At 43.0% G+C, this 22,758-nt stretch overlaps 1 protein-coding gene across 1 annotated transcript; it reads left to right on the plus strand.

Annotated features, from left to right (window-relative positions):
- Positions 1–270: 270 nt before the first annotated feature.
- LOC115579965 (D(4) dopamine receptor-like) lies at positions 271–16,589 on the plus strand. Its single transcript, XM_030413743.1, has 4 exons — positions 271–1,033; positions 3,931–4,043; positions 6,826–7,421; positions 15,574–16,589. The coding sequence occupies exons 1-4, from the start codon at positions 785–787 to the stop codon at positions 15,774–15,776; spliced, it is 1,161 nt and encodes a 386-aa protein (XP_030269603.1). The 5' UTR covers positions 271–784; the 3' UTR covers positions 15,777–16,589.
- Positions 16,590–22,758: the final 6,169 nt, after the last annotated feature.

The following is a 22,758-nucleotide window of genomic DNA, read 5'->3' on the forward strand; positions in this document are numbered from 1 at the left end:
AAGTGGTTCGGAGTATATTACTTTTTACTCCATTACAGCACATTTATCTGACTGAATTAGTTACTAGTTACTTTACAGATCCACACTTTTAAAACACAATAATCTAATAAATCATAATATATCAGAGTTAACTTCACCAAAGTAATATTTTAACATGATATATTTAATTTTACTCAAGTATGACTGTAAAATACTTCGTTCCAAGTGTAATCAGAGTATTTCTGCACTGTGCTGCGAAGGTATTACTGTTCTTCTTCAACCTCTGAGATGTGAGAATGTGAGTTTTCAGTGTGTTCGGCTGATCTGGAGTCTGTTTTCATGTGTCCTGTTGGTGTTGGTTCTGGTCGAACAGCTGGTTCCGTGTCGTGCTGTGACTGTTCACACAGCAGCTTCAGTAAGCAGATTTGCGCGGATGGATTTAAGCTGTCGCCTTCTGATTCGTCAACAGTGCGAACTTGTTCCTCCAGGAGCAGCTGAGAGGCCGGCGGGGGGAGAGAGCCACAGAATGCTACAGCGGTTCGGTCCGACCAGTCCGGTGACTGTGAAAGAAAAGTGAAGCAGCGGCCGGATGAAGGCGGATGAAGCTGATTCTGGGTCGGACCCGCGCTGCGTCTGGAGAGCGGAGCGCACGGAGCTCTGCGCGGATCCTCACCGGGACACTCGCACAGACTTCACCTGAGACTCTCCTGCTCGTCCCGGGCTGCTGCACACGGCTCATAGATGAAAACTGCTCCGGAGAAGGTCGTTCTCCGTCGGATAAGGAGCCCGTCAGTCTGCGGTGACCATGTCGGACGTGTCCACTGACCTCAACAACGACACGCTGCCGGCGGCTGCGGTCACCGACTACAATTTCCCTGCGCTCATTTTCGGGATCGTGCTGATTGTGACCATCACCGGTGGGAACGTGCTCGTGTGCCTCAGCGTGTACCTGGAGAAGGCTCTGAAAACCACCACCAACTACTTCATAGTCAGTTTGGCGTTTTCGGACCTGCTGCTGGCGGTGCTGGTGCTGCCGCTCTTCGTTTACGCAGAGGTAAGCTGCACAGGAGCTGGATTACTGAGGAGCCTGCAGGGTTGTAGTGTTAGAATTATATGTTGTACAGTGTGTTAGTGTTCAATATCTGTACTGTCTGTGTTGATTTACTGAGTCAGACAGCTTCTCTCCACCTCCACCGGGAAATACTGAAGTTCAGCTGCAGTTTTTAATCAACGGCAGCGCCTCAGAGTTCAGAGCAGAACACAACTGAGACACAAACTGACTACAGAGACACACACGACAACTACAAGAGATACAAGACAACTACAAAGAGACATGAAACGACTACAGACACATGCAAAACATCCTGGAAGATACACAAGACAACAGCAAAGGCGACTACAGAGACGCACAAAATGACACGACCATTACCAAAGATGCAAAACAACTACTAGGAGATGACTACAAAGAGACAAAACAACCACAAAGACATGTAGAAGGACTACAAAGAGACTTAAATGATCAAAGCAACAAGCGTAATAACTACAAAGAGATGTGGAATGACGACAAAGACGACAAGGACAGACAAAATGGCAACAAAGGAACATAAAACAACTACAAAGAGACATACGACTACAGAAATTTGCAACATCACCACAAACAGACAACGACAACAAAAACACACAAAAAATGTATAACAGAGATGCACAAAACCGATACTTGGATCCACATGCAATACATCCACAACTTCAACATCATGTCAGTTAAACAACGCAAAAATTACATCCAATTTAGAAAGAACCAGTGCATTTTGATCACTGGCTACAAACAGACATAAAACGACTACAAAGAGACACAAAACAACTACAAAGAGACATGTCACGACTACGGACATGTGCAAAACAACCTCGAAGACACACAAGACAACAGCAAAGGCGACTACAGAGACACACAAAATGACACGACCATTACCAAAGATGCAAAACAACTACTAGGAGATGACTACAAAGAGACAAAACAACCACAAAGACATGTAGAAGAACTACAAAGAGACTTAAATGATCAAAGCAACAAGCGTAATTACTACAAAGAGATGTGGAATGACAACAAAGATGACAAGGATAGACAAAATGGCAACAAAGGAACATAAAACAACTACAGAGAGACACAAAACAACTACAAAGAGACATATGACTACAGAAATATGCAACATAACCACAAACAGACAACGACAACAAAAACACAAAAAAAATGTATAACAGACGCACAAAACAGATACTTGGATCCACATGCAATACATCCACAACTTCAACATCATGTCAGTTAAACAAGACAGATATTACATCTCCTTTAGAAAGAACCAGTGCATTTTGGTCACCGGCTACAAAGAGACATAAAACGACTACAAAGAGACACAAAACAACTACAAAGAGACACAAAACAACTACAAAGAGACATGTCACGACTACGGACATGTGCAAAACAACCTCGAAGACACACAAGACAACAAGGCAAAGGCGACTACAGAGACACACAAAATGACACGACCATTACCAAAGATGCACAAAACAGCTCCTGGGAGATGACTACAAAGAGACAAAACAACCACATATAGATGCAGAATAGCAACAAAGACACACAAAACAGATACTTGGATCCAAATGCAATAAATCCACAACTTCAACATTATGTCAGTTAAACAACACAAATATCACATCTACTTTAGAAAGAACCATTGCATTTTGGTCACCGGCTGCAAAGAGACATTAAACAACTACAAAGAGACACAAAACAACTACAAAGAAACTTAAATGATCACAGAAACAAACAAAATAACTACAAAGCGATGTGGAATGACAACAAAGATGACAAGGACAGACGGAATACCTACAATGAAACATAAAATTTGTACAAATGAAGGCATGCGAAACGACTACGAAGAGACACAACATGACTAAAGAAACAAGCAAAACCAATACTTGAATCTGCACATCGACCACAGACACACAAAATAACGACTTCAAAGAGACAGGCGACTGCAAACGACAGAGTTGCATCAGTGCAATCATCTCTGTCTCTTTCAGTTTGCTGCAGTGCCGGAGGGTCGGAGGGTCGGAGGGGTCGTTACATGTCTGTACTGAGGAGCCCATTGTCTCATTATCCATCCACGATAATAGCCTGTATCACATCAAACCCTGATGGATGTGTCAGGCTGCACAGGCGGCAGTGTTTTGGAGTGTGAAGACCACACATCAACACAGTGTCGGGTCTGATAATTATCACAAACATCAAGGTTAAAAGGATAAAACAGAATCAACACTTGGGACAATCTGACCGCTGGAAAATGACCCATCAGAGCCACCAGAGGCCGTTCATCACGACGAGCTGTCTCCCTCTCTGCTTTAATCAGGATTAATTCGTGACAGGAGAGTCACTGGAGGTTTATACTGCTTATTAGCAGAGTTATGATCCATGAATCACAATATGTCCGGGCGATAGAAAGCTTTAAATGGTGTCATCTCACCCTAATTAAAGTATTAAAAGCCACCTGCCTGCTCGCCTGTCTGTCTAAATATCTGCATGGCTCAGAGACTCTCTCAGCAGCTTCTCCATAAGTCCTCCTTAATTAGCTGCATTTGTGATCTCGTTACCTGCGCCAGCGTCTGCAGCCACTTAACCTACTGAGTGTCACACTGCTGGTGTGTCTGCTTGCGCTTACTGGATTAGAAAAAAGTCAGTGTGAAAGTTAAAACCTCTCCGTGTTCACTGGAGGAGAAGTCAGTTGAGGAGAGGGCGTTCAGACAGAGTCGTGTTTCTCCGGAGGAATGTTCGTCTCGACACTGAGCTGCACCGCCGAACGCACAAGAGGATTAGACGTATTTACACTCAGATTTGGGGCAGCTAACGACTCAGTGTTTGTGTGTTTCTGTCTTTCTGTGTGTGTGTTCGTGTAGTTTCAGGGCGGAGTTTGGTCCTTGAACATGCTGATGTGCGACGGCCTGATGACCATGGATGTGATGCTGTGCACCGCATCCATATTCAACCTCTGTGCCATCAGCGTGGACAGGTACGTGTGTGTTCGTCCGGTCAAGGTTTGGATAACGACATAAATCTCACATGGAGGGCGTTCAGTTTGGTTTTACTGTGTCAGCCAATGGGGGGAAAGGATGAAAGAATTCCAGGATGTGATGTCAGCAGACTACAGATACATCCAAGGTTGTACCAAACGTAGCATATCACAGTCACATTATAATCTTATTATCTGACTTTGACATCATCAGAGGAGATGGAGGTGGTGTTATTACAGCCAATCAGGCTGACAAACGACCGACTGCAGTTCGAGTCACATCACTGGATATTTTTAATGACACCTGGAGACATTTCCAGCCATTTTCGAACCTAAAACTCATATTTCTATAGAGCTTTTCCAGTCTACTGACAGATTCACCCATTCACACACTCTCATACACTGATGGGAGGAGCTGCCACGCGAGGTACCAACTGCTCATCAGGAGCAAATTGGGGTTCAGTATGCAACGAGGAGGAACCAGCGACCTTCAGATAGCTGGACGACCCGCTCTGCCTCCTGAGCTCCAGTCCAATTATGATGTTTTTCAAACCCTTACCAAGAGTTGTTTGTCTCTAAAAACTAACAAGAGCATCAGCGCAGCATTGTGACGCGAGAGAAATAGAATCGGCATCAGAATTTATTGCTTTTTATTTAGGTAAGTTTACACATACAAAGAATATTCTGCTCTGTAGGTGCAAAACAACAAACAATACGAAAAGTACTTAAAGGACGTAATAAAAATATATAAACAGAAATACAGTCTGACCGATTTTAAAGTCGGTAATGATTGTGCATATATTTTTCAAGGTTGCAGCTGATGAATCAAGTTGCAGATGGGAAGAAACTGTTAACATGGCGGGAGGTTCTGGTTCTGATGGACCAAAGCCTCCCGCCAGAGGGGAGAGTCTCGATGAGAGTGTGTCAGGGATGGGAGGGGTTGTTGGCTATCTTACCTGCACGTCTCAGGGTCCTGGAGGGGTGCAGGTCCTGGAAGGTTGCAGGTCCTGGAGACGTGCAGGTCCTGGAAGGTTGCAGGTCCTGGAGGGGTGCAGGTCCTGGAGACGTGCAGGTCCTGGAGACGTGCAGGTCCTGGAGGGATGAAGGTCCTGGAGGGGTGAAGGTCCTGGAGGGGTGAAGGTCCTGGAAGGGTGAAGGTCCTGGAGATGTGAAGGTCCTGGAGACGTGCAGGTCCTGGAGACGTGAAGGTCCTGGAGGGATGAAGGTCCTGGAGGGATGAAGGTCCTGGAGGGGTGAAGGTCCTGGAGACGTGCAGGTCCTGGAGACGTGCAGGTCCTGGAGACGTGAAGGTCCTGGAGGGATGGCAGATTGCAGCTGATCACCTTCTCAGCAGAGCGAATCAGACGCTGCAACAGAAAATTAAACCTAAATAAACTTAGCGATGCTTCAATAGAGACGTTCAGTTTGAACATCTACTCTGGTCATCTGGTTGGTGAATCAGTGATGGGAGGGTCATGATTCGCATTTATCTGAAAGTGGACTGGATCAACTGGATTCTGTTGAATCAGTTCAGTACAACACTGAGTACATGAGAGGATCTTTGTTCACGTCTGAGCCTTTCTTAGTGTGAAGAAACTACAGAAACTTAAAAACCAAAACCTGAATTCATCAGTTAACCTCTCTGTGTCTTCCATGAGAAGAAGGTAATAATCATTTATCAGAATCATATTAAGGTTATATATTATTATACAGAATATCAGAATAAAAGGAGGAAATCATCGGTGTGAACACTTTTTGCCGTGCAGTGTTGATGAATATTAAATGCTTGCTGCTACGTTTGGATCTCGCACTGAGTGAAACGATTGGAAACAGCCGCAGTAACTTTATCGCAGATGAACAGTCCGTTTGTGGTGAGGACACTGATATAATTATCGCCAACAGCACAAACAAGGTGACAACTGTTATTATTGATAATTAAAGACATGAAACTGAAAAATGTTGGAGCGTCTTCTCCACGCCAGCTGACAATCTGCAGCTGTTAATCAAAGTGTTAATGAAAAACAAAAAGCAGACGGCAGCTGCAGAACGTCTCTGCATAACAAACGGACGATTTACATTTCAAACATGGAAAACCTGTGAAAAGTCATAATTAACAGCTGCTGATTTTCTGTCTGCAGCTGCAGGATGATGACGGCCTGACGAGTCTTCTGCTGCTCAGCAGCAAGAAAACGATGTTATACCTCATTCAGAAGGAGCTTTGTGTAATTTTATTTTATTATTCAAGGCAACCATTTAAATTAATGGAGTCATAATCATAAAATATACAATTTTATGTTTAAAAATTATAGCTGGGATGATTTCAAATCCATGATTAAAGGATTAGTTCACCCTAAAATGTGAATCCAGTCATCATCTCCATCTCATGCTGATGGAAAGTCAAGTTTCGCAGTCCACAAAACATTTCTGGAGCTTCACAGCAAAAAAGTGTTGCAGCATTCTGCTAAACAACTGAACAGGAAAAACAACCAAAAGAAAACACAAAGTGGATCCATACAGCTCGTCTGATTGATTAGAAAAGAAGCAGAAATCTTCACTGTAACTGCTGATATGAAAGTGTTGGCGTGCACAAGCTTGTCAAGAGTGTAAATAACTTCTTTTCACTTTTATTTGTGATCTCAGAGCTTTTATCACACCAGATGAGCTGCATGGAAACATTACATGTGTTTTTTCTGGTCCTCAGCTCCACAGGGGGAGAATGTGGATAAAGACTTTTCAGTTTGGCGTTTTTTTGAAGTTTAACTCTTTGTCTCTTGGTCTGCAGGTTCATTGCCGTGTCGATTCCTTTAAACTACAACCGGAAACACGTGGACCATCGTCAGCTCTTCCTGCTGTCGGCCACCTGGCTGCTGGCCCTGGCTGTGGCCTCACCCGTCATCTTCGGCATCAACAACGTGCCGGACCGCGACCCCAGCGAGTGCAAACTGGAGGACAACAACTATGTGGTCTACTCGTCGGTCTGCTCCTTCTTCATCCCCTGTCCCATCATGGTCCTGCTCTACTTTGGGGTTTTCCGCGGGCTGCAGCGCTGGGAGGTGGCCCGGAAGGTCAAACTGCGCAGCAGCATCGAGGCCTGCAGGAAGCTGCAGCACGCCGCCGTCGCCACCGCCCTGCCCCCGCTGGCGGGCACCATCCCCGGGCCGCTGCCCATGCCTCTACCCAGGATCATCGAGAGGGACTTGGCCCAGTCTCGGCTGGACGACACGGAGGACTACATGCAGCAGGAGATCCCGTATCCTCGGCAGTACAGAGAGAACTCGGTGCCCACGATCACGTTCAGCCAGCAGCTGCACCGGAAGAAGAGAGCCAAGATCAACAACAGGGAGAGGAAGGCTATGAAGGTGCTGCCGGTCGTCGTAGGTGAGTGGTCATGTGCTCCCTCTCCTCCAATCAGAGGGACTCGTACAGCAGCTGTGAACACTTAAAGAACCGTCACTGTTCCCACACTTTGCACCAGGCATCCAAAGCGTTGTAGCTAAATTCATACGTCACAAACAGGCTGTTTACAACGAGGCTCCATCTCATTTCCAGTGTTTACCTCCACCTGTCGTGTTCAGGTGTCAGATCAGTCTGAAGAGGCTGTGGGTGAAATCTCTCTGTGAAATGTGACGATTCTTCAGGAGGCTCGCGAGTCAACAGTTGGCGTTTATGTAGACAGACGCACAACTTGACATTTCCAACAATCAGCTGTGGTGATTTATCTTGTGTTACCATGGCAACCCTGGTATTATCACAATGCCATTTGTCACTTATCTGATGGAGATAGAGAAGCAAGGACGCTCGCAACGCGCTCGCAACTTCACTGTGCTATCAGTCCATTCAGTAGATATAAAGGACATTACTTCATCACCTGGAGACGAGCGGTGCTTCATAGGTTAGTGTTAGCTTCCTGTGCTCCTACCTGCCATTCTGCCCAAGAAACGTTGGCCGGCCTGCTGGGAGCTTCAGAGACATCAGCAAACTAGAAGTAACTGTTTTATACTTGTTATAAATAAAAGCACCAAAATAAGACATTGAAACAAAACAGAGTTCTCATAGTCGTCAGTTCGAAGCCCTCAAACTTCACCCTGCTCCTTCATCACAAACAGAGTCAGAACTCACCTCACCTGGATGTGAACGAGTGAAACAGACAGGTGGGGCTGAGTGGGCGGGGCTACAGGTGTCGTGGGAAAGACAACTTTCAGAGTTGATTTGTGGCAGGTGTCGTTTAAGCGTTGGCGCCGTTTTATATGGAATTATGATTCTCCAATCTGCAAGTTAGCGAGTTTACACAGCTGTCATCCTGAAACGTTCAGATGTGGGAGGATACAAGTGGGAGGCAAATCTACGGAAGCCCTGAGGGTCAAGTTTTTACCTGGTGTTACAGTTACTAAGTCTGATCTTAATTGCTTTCTCTCCTGTGGGAACTGGTGAGAAAAATAAGTTTTGCCGGTACAATGTTTCTAAGTTCCTGAATTATTTTCTTTGCCATCTGTGAAAAAAACAATTCCAGGAGAAACAGCAGTTTTTTTTTTAAAACCTTTGAAAGAGTCTGGCAAAACTTCTTTTCCCTCCAGATCGTGATCGATAAACACAGGAGAGAAAACTTTTTAGATCAAACTTAGAAAATGAATCACCAGGAGAAAAAGAAAATCTCACCTGACCCTCAGGGCTTCCGTACAAACTGCAACGTTAAGAAAACTAAAGATTTCATTTTCACCTCAGTGACGTCGTGCAAAACCACATCTGTGAATCAAACGTGAAAAAACTTAAATTCATCACAGTGACGAGGTGGTCGACAGCGTGAAGAGGACCTGAGCTTCCTCTGATCTGATAGAAGATCACAGATGTGGTGAGATGATGAAATGTCAGTGAAAGAATTTAGAGCACTGCATCCTACATTTCCCATAATGCAACTTCACAACGTCACCTCAGCCTCTCTGACCTCTAAATCTCAACGTCTTTCCACCTGCACAATACAACGTCAAACTCGTCATGTTAAACATTAAAATTGAGTAAATGTGTCCCCTCTGAGCCAGAACTGACACAAAACAATGAACCCTACATGTATTTACACTTCAGAATTAAACGTTTTTTTCTTTTACTTCTTCAGTTTAACTTCATCTTCCTGCCTGTTCGCCGTGACAGCAGACAGCCGGGCGCACTGTGTGTTTGTTAGCTGGATATCTTCTGAATTTGTTGAGATTTGAATTTAATTCGGGGGGAAAGTGGAAAGTTAATCAGTTTGTGACGCAGTCCGGAGGATGTTTATCTGCAAGATGTTCGTCTGCATTGTTTTCTAACAGACTTCTACGCTTGAAAACAAGTCTGACAAATTCTCGCAGGGATGTTTTCACTCTTCACCCAGATTAATTTTAAAAACAGTTTCTGTTGTGATGAAGCGTCTACAGAGGAGGACTGTGCAGCCTCTGAGCGCTCTGTAGGAGGAAAAAGGGATTTTCTTTAAAGCTATCGAGCTGTCACGTCACTACAGGGGATAAAAAAAGGGGGATGGAGACTTCATGCTTTCACAACAGGTCCATCATGTGAAGCACCTTCCTGCACCATTTACATATCAATGATGAGGTGGGTGTTCAGGACTGTGAACAACACGGTGTTACAAATGTGTGGGGGATGTTGCTGCTGCTGGCAGGTTGTGTTGAAACTCACTCAACAAGGTCGAGCTGCATTAATTGATGCATAAATTTGAGGATTGTCCGACATCAAAAACACTGTGAGCCAACTGTGAAAAAGATTTAATGAAAGTAAAAATACTTTGTTACTGTACTTCAGTACATGTTTCAGGTATCTGCATACAAACATTTGAACTTTCTCCTCCTCACAGCTTCAGAACAGCCTCGTTACTTTAGTTTGATGCATCTGAGGTGAATTCTGGATTATTGTTATTTCCCACCATCAGCAGACTGATGTGGACCAATCAGAGCACATCACGCATGGCAGACGCAGCGAGACGGGACAAAGACGCAGTGGGGTGCACAGACTTTTTGAAGGGCAGGGGCAAAAAGAGGGGCACTTTAGCGGGCGTTTTGGCTCCCGTGAGGGCAGTTTAGTGCGCGTTTTGGCTCCCGAGAGGGCACTTTAGCAGGCGTTTTGGCTCCCGAGAGGGCACTTTAGCGGGTGTTTTGGCTCCCGAGAGGGCACTTTAGCGGGTGTTTTGGCTCCCAAGAAGGCACTTTAGCAGGCATTTTGGCTCCCGAGAGGGCACTTTAGCACGTGTTTTGGCTCCCGAGAGGGCACTTTAGCGCGTGTTTTGGCTCCCGAGAGGGCAGTTTAGCGCGCATTTTGGCTCCCGAGAGGGCACTTTAGTGCGTGTTTTGGCTCCCGAGAGGGCAGTTTAGCGCACATTTTGGCTCCCAAGAGGGCACTTTAGTGCGCGTTTGTCAACAATTGGGCCACTGCCCCCCCCTTGTGCACATCACTGCACAGACGTAAAAGACGTAAGAAGGCGTAAACAGACAGAGAGGGAGACTGGAATGTGGAGAAAAGGCGTGTTAGTGTCTCGTATCTGCAGAGAGTTTCTGATTTTCTCTCTTTGTTGCTGCTCGGGACGCTTTACCAACCCAACATGTGTCTATTTGACGTCCTGGGAATGAGACTCAACAATCAACTGTCTTTGTGGTGCGTTCAGGAACAGCTGGGACAAATCCTACTGATTCTACCTTTAACTTTAATAGTCTTTGAATTCTATTAATGTGACGTGAGCTTCAGTTAGCTTTGACCACAAATGTCCTTCAGAGGGAGACTTTTTACTCTGATACTCTGAGTACATGTCAGAGCCTGTAATCTATTACTTTACTGGAGGAAACAAGCTGAATCAGTACTTCTACTTGTACTGCAGGTAAAACGGCTTCAACATGTAATTCATAAAAACAAATGAGCTCACGGTGGCAGGAGGTCGAGGACGGAAATCTTAAAGACTCCATCCTGCAGACAGAAACATTCCATCTGTCATCAGTCACTCAATACACGTTTTCAAAACTACGATTCAAGCTCTTCTTTTCAACTGGTTTTTATATTCTACAGTACGTGAAACAGAAAAAACCTTAATGGACGACCTTGTGCTGCAACTGCAGGCAGAAAAATAACTCAGACTCTTAAAGATCGTCGCTTTCTTCAACACCTGTCGTCTCCAAAATAAGCCTCCTCTCTCTCTCTCCTCCTCGCTGAGCTCTCATTAATTTCGGCTCTTCGAGCTTCAACAGGAAATGTGTCACATGAAGTCGAGGTGTTTCATTGCGACTCGACAGTGTGACTCTAAATGATTCACAACCAGGCCGAGTTCGTCAGAGATAAAGTAGAAATACACGACGCTGCTGTTTCATGATTCTGACTCCTGACGTTTCTGCTCGCGGCTCTTTGATGCTTTTAGGATTTCTTGACTCGTTTTCTTCTTCTGCTCCCTCACTAGAAACATGTGCTTCAGTACCAGAGCTCACATAAAGATGAAAGATGTAATACCTCCTAAAACAGTTCATATATAAACTGACCACGCAGGAAGCATCCTCTCTGTAAACTAAACCAGAGGTGGATCTCTGGTTGAACAAACACTTGTGCGCTCTCTGCTCGAGCTGCTTAAATGATAACTTAATAAGCTTTTTCTTCCTCGATCAGCGAGGAAACGTGAATAACTGAATCAAACGGAGGCCATTTGTCTCAGGTGTCGTCTCACGTCGGTGATAAAACAAAGCCGAGTTGATTTATTAGCTTTGTGTCGAGGGCTTGATGGATGGGATTTATTCCTTTCTGTCCGGGAGAGCGGACCACTTTGAATAACGTGTCACCGCTCTGCTGTCCGTGAACACTTCTTATTCATAAGATGCATTCAGGCCAGCTCCGACAATACAGTGTCAGATTAAGGAATCTGAGACAGTGATGTGTTCTGTGAATGTAGTTCTGTTGCACAAAACCTGCAGGATTTATGACATCACAGCCAGTGGAGCTGACAAATAAAGCTGACACAGAAGTGCAAAAAAATAAATAATAAAAATAACTGCAGTTCCTCAAATGGCCACATGAGGCTTTCTGTTAAAACGTTTACAGCCTCGTAGATAAAACAGTTGTGGTTTCAGTATCTAATGTGATCCTGTACTAAATACTAAAGCCCTATTCTCACGGGACTAGTATTGTTTTTTTTATTCGGACATGTTAAAGACAAAATAAGACAATAAAATAAGTTGTTTTTTTTTAAATACTACTAATAATAGTAATAATAATAATAATAATACCAAAACAAACAAGCCTTGAAAACATCAGGCATACAGCAAATCATTAAATCCCACCAGAAAAAAGCAAACAAATATTTCATGTCCGAAAAGGAGCAGGAAGGAAGTGTGAACTTATCGAGTCCTACTCCTTTTTAAAAAATCTATATTTCATTTTTTAACTTCATAATCATTCTTGTGAAATCAAAAATTCAGATCACACAAATAATAAATAAAATGTACTTAAGTAACAAAACAACCTATGCATCCTATTCCATCCGGTACAAATTCAGTATATTGTCTTTGAACATTCGTTTGAACTTATTTAATGATGTACATGTATTCAGTTCCTTGTTACAATTATTCCATAATGTGACTCCTTTGACTGTAATACAATGATATTTTGTGTTTGTTCTTACTAATTGTTTCTTGAATATATCGTTTCCCCTCAGGCTGTGATGATTTTCTTTAAATTGAAACAACTCTTGAATACTACTGGGTATGAATTTGTTTTTGGCTTTATACATAATTTGAACTGTTTTGAAATTGACAAAATCGTTAAATTTTAGCACTTTTAACTTGATAAACAATGGATACTGGGGACCTCCAGTAATCTGTAATAATTGCGGAGGTCGTCTGTGATCTTAATCCCGTGTGAATCTGCCATGTCCGTAATTTGTAAAGTAAGAATTCCACCGCAAATTACCTCCCATGTTCCGCCAAACACAGAGGTCATGTGATAATATTAGTCCTGTGCGAATCGGCATCTCTGTGATTTGGGGTCGTTTTTTCCACATCTTCTTTCTGCCTTTTTTCCGATCGAGAATTATGGAGGCTGCATTGGCAATTATAAACAAAAAGTTTTGACAGCATTTTGGGTGCAAATTCAGGAGGCTCATCAGAAGAGCGAAATCTTGAAAGATGATTGGATGGATTACATGCATGGCAGCATCTTTCAGCAGGCTCACCAGTTATTATTATATGAAAAATATCCATATCTAACAGTTGTGCTGCTCCAACGACGGCTCCGGTGCGATCGATCGGGGGATAATGTCAGTAAATTCGAGTTAAAACACAGAATTCGCTTATCCCGTGCGAATGCGCTGCACGAAACACAGATGTGGTGGGATAATTTCTAAATCACATGAGGTCCCCAGGTAATACTAGTCCCGTGTGAATAGGACTTAAGACTTAAAGTTTACACATAATTAAAGGTGTGGTTGCTTTTAGCGACAGCTAGCAAGAAGGGACAGACGACGGCTGGCGAGCTCTGGAGGAATAAACTCTCGGTGTCGAGGAGAGGACAGAGTTTGTTCTTCTCACTTTTGGGATTAAAAGTAGATTGAGCTTCACTTTTCTCGCTGAGAAGAGCCAAGAGTCACTGTAATGTGCTGAACGTGTTTCATCTAGAGAGCTGAACTCACGCCCTGTCTGGTCGATGACAGCTGAGCAGTGATGGGTCAGAACCTGAACATGTTGACGAGCATCAGTCTGATCCGAACACCAGATGGTCTCTGAGTAGTTGAATAAAGTCCTCATCATTTTGCCATTTTGAAATCTAGGACTTCTAATCTAGGAAGTAACTTTCCTTTAATTGAGCTCATGTTACTATATAAATTATAACTACACATATATTCTAACTCAGCTCCGTCAAAGATAACCTGCACCTGCAGCTCCTGCAGCTCCTGGAGAACCCAAACCCAAAGAAAAACCTTGAATTTGTACAGCATCAGTTTGTTCTCTGCGTGTTAGAAGTCTTCCCTGCTGCCATCGTGACTCAGTGTGGGTGTTTTAACAGCCGACATGTCAACACTTGTGAGCGTACAGTGACCACATGAGTACAGAGGCCGTGCTTCAGTACAGGAGAGACGCTGCGACCGTACCACCGCGTGTTGTGTAATAATTGGATTGAGGGCTTTAGGCTAAAATGGCTGAGAGGCAGCCAGTCGGAGGCGACGCTTTTATCCCGCATGAACGTCAGCAGCCTCACACCTACCTGAGCTGCTGCACAAACATCCATCACTCTGCAAAGACAAACGCTGATGAACTGTCAGGACGTTCAGAAGTAAAGTCGGTTTCATCTCGTGCAGCAGAAACACGAGAATCTGTCGACACCTGAGAGGAACTCTGAGCCGAGCTCGTAACTGTAACTGTGAGAGACGTTTGTTTATGTGTTATCTGGTGATCCTGTTTGATTATCAGGCTGCACACACTGCTGTGCCTCAACAGGGCTGTAATTAACATCTCCAACAACAACTCAACTGCTGTCATCTGCAAACTCACTTTCATTTCCTGCTCCAGTGAATAAAACAGATAACTCAATTACAAGAATGGTTGTAATGAAAGGTGCCGACACGAGGACCCCGCTGACACGAAGCGCCCCCGACGGCAAAACAACATTCTCTCTTTAATAAGTGTGAAATCATCCAAAACAGAACAGCAACACGGGCCTGAAGTGATCAGAACCGCAACCAGAACATTTTCTCATCTCATCACAAAGAAACCAAAAGAGAATCGATTCAGGAGTTTGTTTTGGAAATGATTCAATCCTTAAAAACAACATAAACTATAAAGTACAGCTTCTTTACTCCTGTTAAAATAATCAAGTACAGCTTCTTTACTCCTGTTAAAGTAATCGAGTACAGCTTCTTTACTCCTGTTAAAGTAATAGATTACAGGCTGTGACATGTACTCAGAGTATCAGAGTAAAAAGTCTCCCTCTGAAGGACATTTGTGGTCAAAGCTAACTGAAGCTCACGTCATATTAATAGAATTCAAAGACTATTAAAGTTAAAGGTAGAATCAGTAGGATTTGTCCCAGCTGTTCCTGAACGCACCACAAAGACAGTTGATTGTTGAGTCTCATTCCCAGGACGTCAAATAGACACATGTTGGGTTGGTAAAGCGTCCCGAGCAGCAACAAAGAGAGAAAATCAGAAACTCTCTGCAGATACGAGACACTAACACGCCTTTTCTCCACATTCCAGTCTCCCTCTCTGTCTGTTTACGCCTTCTTACGCCTTTTACGTCTTTGTCTCGTCTCGCTGCGTCTGCCGTGCGTGATGTGCTCTGATTGGTCCACATCAGTCTGCTGATGCTGGGAAATAACAAGAATCCAGAATTCACCTCAGATGCATCAAACTAAAGTAACAAGGCTGTTCTGAAGCTGTGAGGAGGAGAAAGTTCAGATGTTTTATTTGTACTCGCAGGATCGATAGAAGCAAGTCACAAGAACCAGAATCTTTCACTTTGTGTTAAAAACAAAGTCTGAGTCTAAAGTTCTGAATCTCCGTCTCCATATTTTCTTGCAGGCTGCTTCTTGTTCTGCTGGACTCCGTTCTTCGTGGTCCACACGACGCGAGCCTTGTGTCTGACCTGCTACATCCCTCCCGGGCTGATGAGCACCGTCACCTGGCTGGGCTACGTCAACAGCGCCCTCAACCCCATCATCTACACCATCTTCAACACGGAGTTCAAGAAGTTCTTCAAGAAATGTTTCCGCAGCTGCTGCTGACACCAGGTTTCCCTCCGCAGACACTGAAGCAACACGAGGCTCAGCTGATCCAGGATGAGTCTGACAGGATATACGCTGCAGAAGAAGAAGTCACTGGTGATACTTGTTGCATTTCTGGGTTTACCGACTCGATCCTCTGGGGTGACGACCCAAATAAAATGACGATATTTGTGTGGAAAGCTGCAGAAAACAGCTCGACACTGACACAAACTCCTCAGACTGAGAGGAGATTTCCACCATTTTCAGTTTTTCTGTACAGCACAGTGTTTTTTGTCAGGATTGTACATCAGCCGCGGTTCATGTTACGGTCTGCCAGCTCCGGTGACGACGAGGGATTTGTCCAGAGCTCGCTGCTCTGCCTGAAAGGATGCAGAAGAGAGAAGAAGCTTCAGCAGAGCCGAACGTCAAACAGCTGAAAGCAGCTTCACGACTAAAAGAAAATCCTGTAAATCAGACGTTTTCCTTCCGTTTCTCAGGTCAGCTGAAAGGAGCAGTTTGAGAAAATACTCACTCGCTTTCCTGCAGAGTTAGATGAGAAGATCGATACCACTCTTCTGTCGGCACGTTAAAATATGAAGCTGCAGGCTGAAGATAAGCAGCACATTTAGTTTTTAATTTGTAAAAGAATTGAAGTTTAAAATGCAGTTACATGTTTTGTAAGAGGGTTATAGATCGAAACACAAGGTTTGTTAATTATAACTTCCAGCTAGAAAACTCCTGCATCACTCATCATCTTCAGTACAACTTAAAGGGATATTCCGGTGTAAGTTTAATCCATGGTCTAACACACTGTGAAACTGTGTTAGACTCCCTCTCGAGAGATCAAGTTAGCAGACCGCTAATTTACAGAGTTTCATCAACCTCAGAAAACGACCGCACGACAACAATACACTGCAGTAAATGGATCCAAATATAAACCGCCACCAAAAAGCCACAAATAATGCTCAGAACAGCACCAAACTTCAGCAACAGTACAAATAGGGTCTCAGCACATAGTCCGGGGCATCTAACCTCCGCTAGCTTAGCTGGATTTCTACTGAAAAGCTGACTAAATTTACCACTCTTCTGCAGCAGCTTCCTGTTGACGGGAAGTCCCGACGAGTCGATTACCGAGTGCAGTAGAGTTCCGCAGCTCATGGATGAAAATGTATGATTATGACTCCATGGAAAAGCAATCAAAGTTCATATGTGTCTTACCTGCCAGTTTATAACAGTTATTATCGAGAGCGGACAGGGAAAAGAACGGAATTGAGCATTTCTAACCGCACTCGGTAATCGTCACGTCGGGACTTCCCCGACCCGGAAGCTGATGGAGGAGAGTTGAAATCTGTTTTTAGCTTCACAATAGAAATCCAGCTAAGCTAGCGGAGGTTAGATGCCCCGGACTATGTGCTGAGACCCTATTTGTACTGTTGCTAAAGTTTGGTGCTGTTCTGAGCATTATTTGTGGCTTTTTGGTGGCGGTTTATATTTGGATCCATTTACTGCAGTGTATTGTTGTCGTGCGGTCGTTTCTGAGGTTGATAAAACTTCGTAAATTAGCGGTCTGCTAACTTGATCTCTCGAGAGGGAGTCTAACACAGTTTCACGGTGTGTTAGACCATGGATTAAACTTACACCGGAATATCCCTTTAACTGTCATTTGTCATGATGTTACTCCAAAGTTTATGTTTATAATTCAGCTTAAATGCAGGTTTGATGCAGTCATCAGATCTGATATTCTGACAGCCCTAATATAAACATCTTTGAACGTTCATTTACAACACAAATAAACGAGTTATCTGATTTCATGTTCCTCCACCAACAGAAAATTTTTCTAACCAGAAGTAAACTCTCACTCTCACCGCGGCGTCGTGGTCGTGATTCAATCCACGCCGGGCATTTGTGAGCTGTGTTGCTATGGATACGTGCACTATACGCTTCCCGTCTGCCTGAAAGCATCGCAAACGTCATCAGACGCAGACAAACAAAAGACTCATCATGTTGAATCTGACCAAACATCTCCAGACAGCCGTGACACCAGACAAACAGCCGAGTTTGTCCGTGTTTGTCGGAGGATGTTTGCTCGGTGTTTCCACAGATCTTACTGTCTAATACAGCGAGTATAATCGTCTCTTCCTCGTCTCTTTGAAGAAGATGCAACATTGCAACTGTTACTCAGGATTTTACAAATACTGGGAGCTGAGTTTAAGATTAAACTTGTTACTCATGCCTACACGGGAACACATTTCAGCTGGTGCAACCTTTAAAATGTAAAGAAGTTGGAATTTATGTTCCAAACCATGTGCACGCTAGCTGATTCCATACGTTTCCAGTCTTTATGCTAAGCTAAGCTAAGGTGTGAGAGTGGTATCCATCTCTTCATCTCGATTTTTAGCAAGTAAGCGAGTGCAAATATTTCCTTAAAGGTGCCCTGTGAGCACTGTTTATAATCGTGGGTCCACATTGTGATTTGCAAACGATCCTTCCGCTGGTTTAGTGTTATTTTACTGAAGCTACAACGCTGAAGAACAAACCAGTGCCCTCAAAAAAGGGCAGTGAAGAAGAAGGACACCAAACACACCACAGGGCACCTTTAAATGTGGAATTATCCCTTTAATACGTCATGTCATGCTCACATCTGTCCTTGAAAGTCAAAAAGCTTGAAATGGGGAAATTGAAGGAAACCTGAAAATATCAAAACGCCTCAGGAATCTGAAGCAGGATGTGAAGAAGTGTGTCGGCTGGATTTACTCCTCCAGAGGAGCTGAAGGATTTGCTGCCAAAGCAACTTGAAGATCAGAAACATGAACTGACGAACCGACTCCTTCTACAAACTGTGTGTGAATCAGTATCAAGGTTCACAGAACAGATTCGGCTCATTTTAACGTGTACTGATAAAAAAATCAACACTACCGAGTAGCAATATGCCTTAAATTCAAAGGATGTCTGAAGTGACAGAAGTGAAACATGAACAGCAGCACTGAGTCGAACAGATCGTCAGGAACACGTCTGCTTTCAGATTTCATATTTAAAAACTTTGTCACTTTGTCGTGTTTGCATCGACTTCACACAACAGACGACCAGTTTGTTGCTTTCTCTGCTTTTTCCCTGAGTGACATGATTCATTCTAGCACTGAGAGGAGGACGACGACATCTACGTTACAATAAATAATATAATAAATACAGCCAGAGACGGGGAGAAGCTCAATGTGATTGACGAAATATATTCACTTTCTTGTTAAGAGTAAGATAATTTTTTTTACTGCCACATACCAAATTATTGTTTACTTTGTTACGTCTTGTTATATGAAGAGTTTTCTCATTATTACCCATAATCAACATATTCTTCCACATGTCAACTTTCTAAACTTTTGCTGCAAACATTTAAGTTTCTCAGTAAGAAGTCAGTGAGACAAACACTGTTTACACATTTTATGTAAAAAGAAATGAGCAAATTTGCGTGATATAACGTAAAGTGAGATATTATTATAACAGAATGATTTAAGATATGATTTTTTAAGTAATAATGCAAAATATAGGTCCTTATAAAGTGAAATATTTCCTGTTATATCATCACAGTAACACATCTGTCGGTTACAAGAATTTCCAGCTGTGAATTTTGTGATTTGTATTATTTTTGATACTTGAAACGCTCGTTATGATATTACCTGTTTGTCATTTTATTTTGGAAAAACTTACTTTCATGAGTGTTTATGATGTTGAATAATAGGAAACTGCATTGAAGTGAAGCATCTCCAGATTGTGTCTTGGTAACAACATTAGTTATTTTCCTCCTGTCGAGTTTTGTGTAAAAGTTGTTTTTATGTTTTGAAGCAGAAAGTATTCTGGACTGCAGGATGGCTTAAATTTGAGTGAAATTGACCTTTAAGCCTTTACTGCCTGTCACCACAGTGTGTATGTTTGGTTACTGACTGTGCCTACTGTTCGCCATATCCACGTTTTATGTGGAAACCTTTCTAATAAAGTGTCTCATGTATCTCAATGTTCTCGTGGCCTTCAGCTCAGTTTGTCGAACTGTTTTATTCAGCGATGACTTCATGTTCTTCAGACGCCGCAGCAGACAGACGGGATGTCAGGTGTGAGTTTAGTTTTCTAAATTCAGTCTCCATTTCCACACGGAGAGACTGCGAGACGCCGTGAGCTCCTGAGCACGAGCGTGTGAAAGGCCGACACCTCGACGACACGACGCAGGCAGCGGCTGCGCTGCCGTTTTGTGCGTTAATATAATTTATGCTTCTCTGTGTTTTCATTTTGTGTCTCCTTATGTTTATTTTATCTGTCTATGTAGTTTCTTTGCGTCTCTTTGTGGTTGTTTTGTCTCTCTTGTTTATTGTGTCTTATTTCATGTCTCTGTGGTTGCTTTGTCTCTTTGTAGTCGTTCCATGTCTCTGTGGTTGCTTTGTCTCTTTGTAGTTGTTCCATGTCTCTGTGGTTGCTTTGTCTCTTTGTAGTTGTTCCATGTCTCTGTGGTTGCTTTGTCTCTTTGTTGTTGTTCCATGTCTCTGTGGTTGCTTTGTCTCTTTGTAGTTGTTCCATTTCTCTGTTGTTGCTTTAAGTCTCTTTGTAGTTGTTCCATGTCTCTATGGTTGCTTTGTCACTTTGTAGTTGTTCCATGTCTCTGTAGTTGCTATAAGTCTCTTTGTAGTTCTTCCATGTCTCTGTGGTTGCTTTGTCTCTTTGTAGTTCTTCCATGTCTCTGTGGTTGCTTTGTCTCTTTGTAGTTGTTCCATGTCTCTGTGGTTGCTTTGTCTCTTTGTAGTTGTTCCATGTCTCTGTAGTTGCTTTAAGTCTCTTTGTAGTTCTTCCATGTCTCTGTGGTTGCTTTGTCTCTTTGTAGTTGTTCCATGTCTCTGTGGTTGCTTTGTCTCTTTGTAGTTGTTCCATGTCTCTGTGGTTGCTTTGTCTCTTTGTAGTTGTTCCATGTCTCTGTGGTTGTTTTGTCTTTGTCTTTTATTTTGAGTCTCTCGGTAGTTGTTTCATGTCTCTGTGGTTGCTTTGTCTCTTTGTAGTTGTTCCATGTCTCTGTGGTTGCTTTGTCTCTTTGTAGTTGTTCCATTTCTCTGTAGTTGCTTTAAGTCTCTTTGTAGTTGTTCCATGTCTCTATGGTTGCTTTGTCTCTTTGTAGTTGTTCCATGTCTCTGTAGTTGCTTTAAGTCTCTTTGTAGTTCTTCCATGTCTCTGTGGTTGCTTTGTCTCTTTGTAGTTGTTCCATGTCTCTGTGGTTGCTTTGTCTCTTTGTAGTTGTTCCATGTCTCTGTGGTTGCTTTGTCTCTTTGTAGTTGTTCCATGTCTCTGTGGTTGTTTTGTCTTTGTCTTTTATTTTGAGTCTCTCGGTAGTTGTTTCATGTCTCTGTGGTTGCTTTGTCTCTTTGTAGTACTTTTGCCTCTCTAAAGTTGTTTTGGGTCTCTTTTTGCATAAATTATGTCCCTTCATTGTCACTTTTTGTAGTCACTGGCCATGGCTTTGTTGTCATTTTGTGTCTCTGAAGTCATTTTGTGTCTCTTTGAAGTCATTTTGTGTCTCTGAAGTCATTTTGTGTCTCTTTGAAGTCATTTTGTGTCTCTGAAGTCATTTTGTGTCTCTTTGAAGTCATTTTGGGTCTCTTTGTTGTCTATTTGTCTTTTTTATAGTCCTTCTAAAGCAGTTTTGTCTTCTGTTTCGTGCTCCAGGTGTAGCAGGACTCTCAGGTGCTGCTGAACTGCACATTTTGTCCCAGACTTCAGAACTGACTCCTGTCTAAAGTTTCCTCCCACAGGAGCTCCACACTGACAGTCCTCACTGTAGATATCAGACTGAACTCTATGGTAAATAATGCACAGCCTGGTCCCCGCGGGGCCCCCCAGGGGTCTTCAGACCCCTCAGACGTGTGCCTGATAGACCTGTTAGTCATCCATTCATGCCTTTCAGAAGCCATGTAGTGCAGGGCTTCTGTCTCCCTCAGATAGTCAGCGACAAAGGACCAACATCAATGCTGCCGCATTAAAATGGGATTGATGAAGCTGAAAAAACTTTCTACCACAGTGAGACGATACACACTGAACAGGCCCCCGACTGAGATGTGCAAATTGGACATTAACACAGTCTGCTGCCTTCTCAACATCTTTTTCATCCGCTGTCTGTCTGTCTACTCTTGTATAGAGTCTCTTGTTCAGCTTCTTGTCCTTGATGACAAAAGACTGGTTTTGTCATATGAACGAACTATTTCTGATCAGAACAAGAAAACTGTCTCGGTGAACAGCGTCAGTATATCAAGAAATAACACGATCAGTGCTTCGTGATCTGCCATGTTGGAGTTTCGGTTGGATTTAACCAAAGTCCCCCGTGAAATGAGTTGTTCAGGAGAGAACTGCAGCACTGTGTTACTGTGAAATGTTTTCTGGATTACAAACTTCACCAGAGTGTCTCTGTACAGTTTTTGTGTGTGTCTCCTTTTTATGTAATTTATGTCCCTCTGTTGTCATGTTGCATGTGTTTGTGATGTTGTGTTCTTTCTTTCTCTTTGTAGTCATTTTGTATCTCTTTGTAGTCATTTTGTGTCTTTGTTCACATTTTGTGTCTCTTTGTTGTCATTTTGTTGTCATTTTGTGTGTCTTTGTTCGCATTGTGTCTCTTTGTTGTCATTTTGTGTCTCTTTGTTGTCATTTTGTTGTCATTTTGTGTGTCTTTGTTCGCATTGTCTGTCTTTGTTGTCATTTTGTGTCTCTTTGTTGTCATTTTGTTGTCATTTTGTGTCTTTGTTCGCATTGTGTGTCTTTGTCATTTTGTGTCTCTTTGTTGTCATTTTGTATCTCTTTGTAGTCATTTTGTGTCTTTGTTGTCATTTCGTGTCTCTTTTTAGTTGTTTTGTGTCTCTTAACAGTCATTTTGTGTCTCTTTTTAGTCATTCTGTGTCTCTTTGTAGTTGTTTTGTGTCTTCCACCCATGCTGATGACATTCCATCAGCATGGGTGTAATTAGACGACTAACTCAAACCTAATT

Source organism: Sparus aurata, chromosome 4, assembly GCF_900880675.1.
Source record: "Sparus aurata chromosome 4, fSpaAur1.1, whole genome shotgun sequence".
Lineage (NCBI taxonomy): Eukaryota > Metazoa > Chordata > Actinopteri > Spariformes > Sparidae > Sparus > Sparus aurata.

Coding starts and splice junctions, on each gene's coding strand:
- LOC115579965 (XM_030413743.1), top strand. CDS start 785: ATGTCGGACGTGTCCACTGACCTCAACAACGACACGCTGCCGGCGGCT. Junction 1,034..3,930: donor CGCTCTTCGTTTACGCAGAG/GTAAGCTGCACA, acceptor GTGTTCGTGTAG/TTTCAGGGCGGAGTTTGGTC. Junction 4,044..6,825: donor TGTGCCATCAGCGTGGACAG/GTACGTGTGTGT, acceptor CTTGGTCTGCAG/GTTCATTGCCGTGTCGATTC.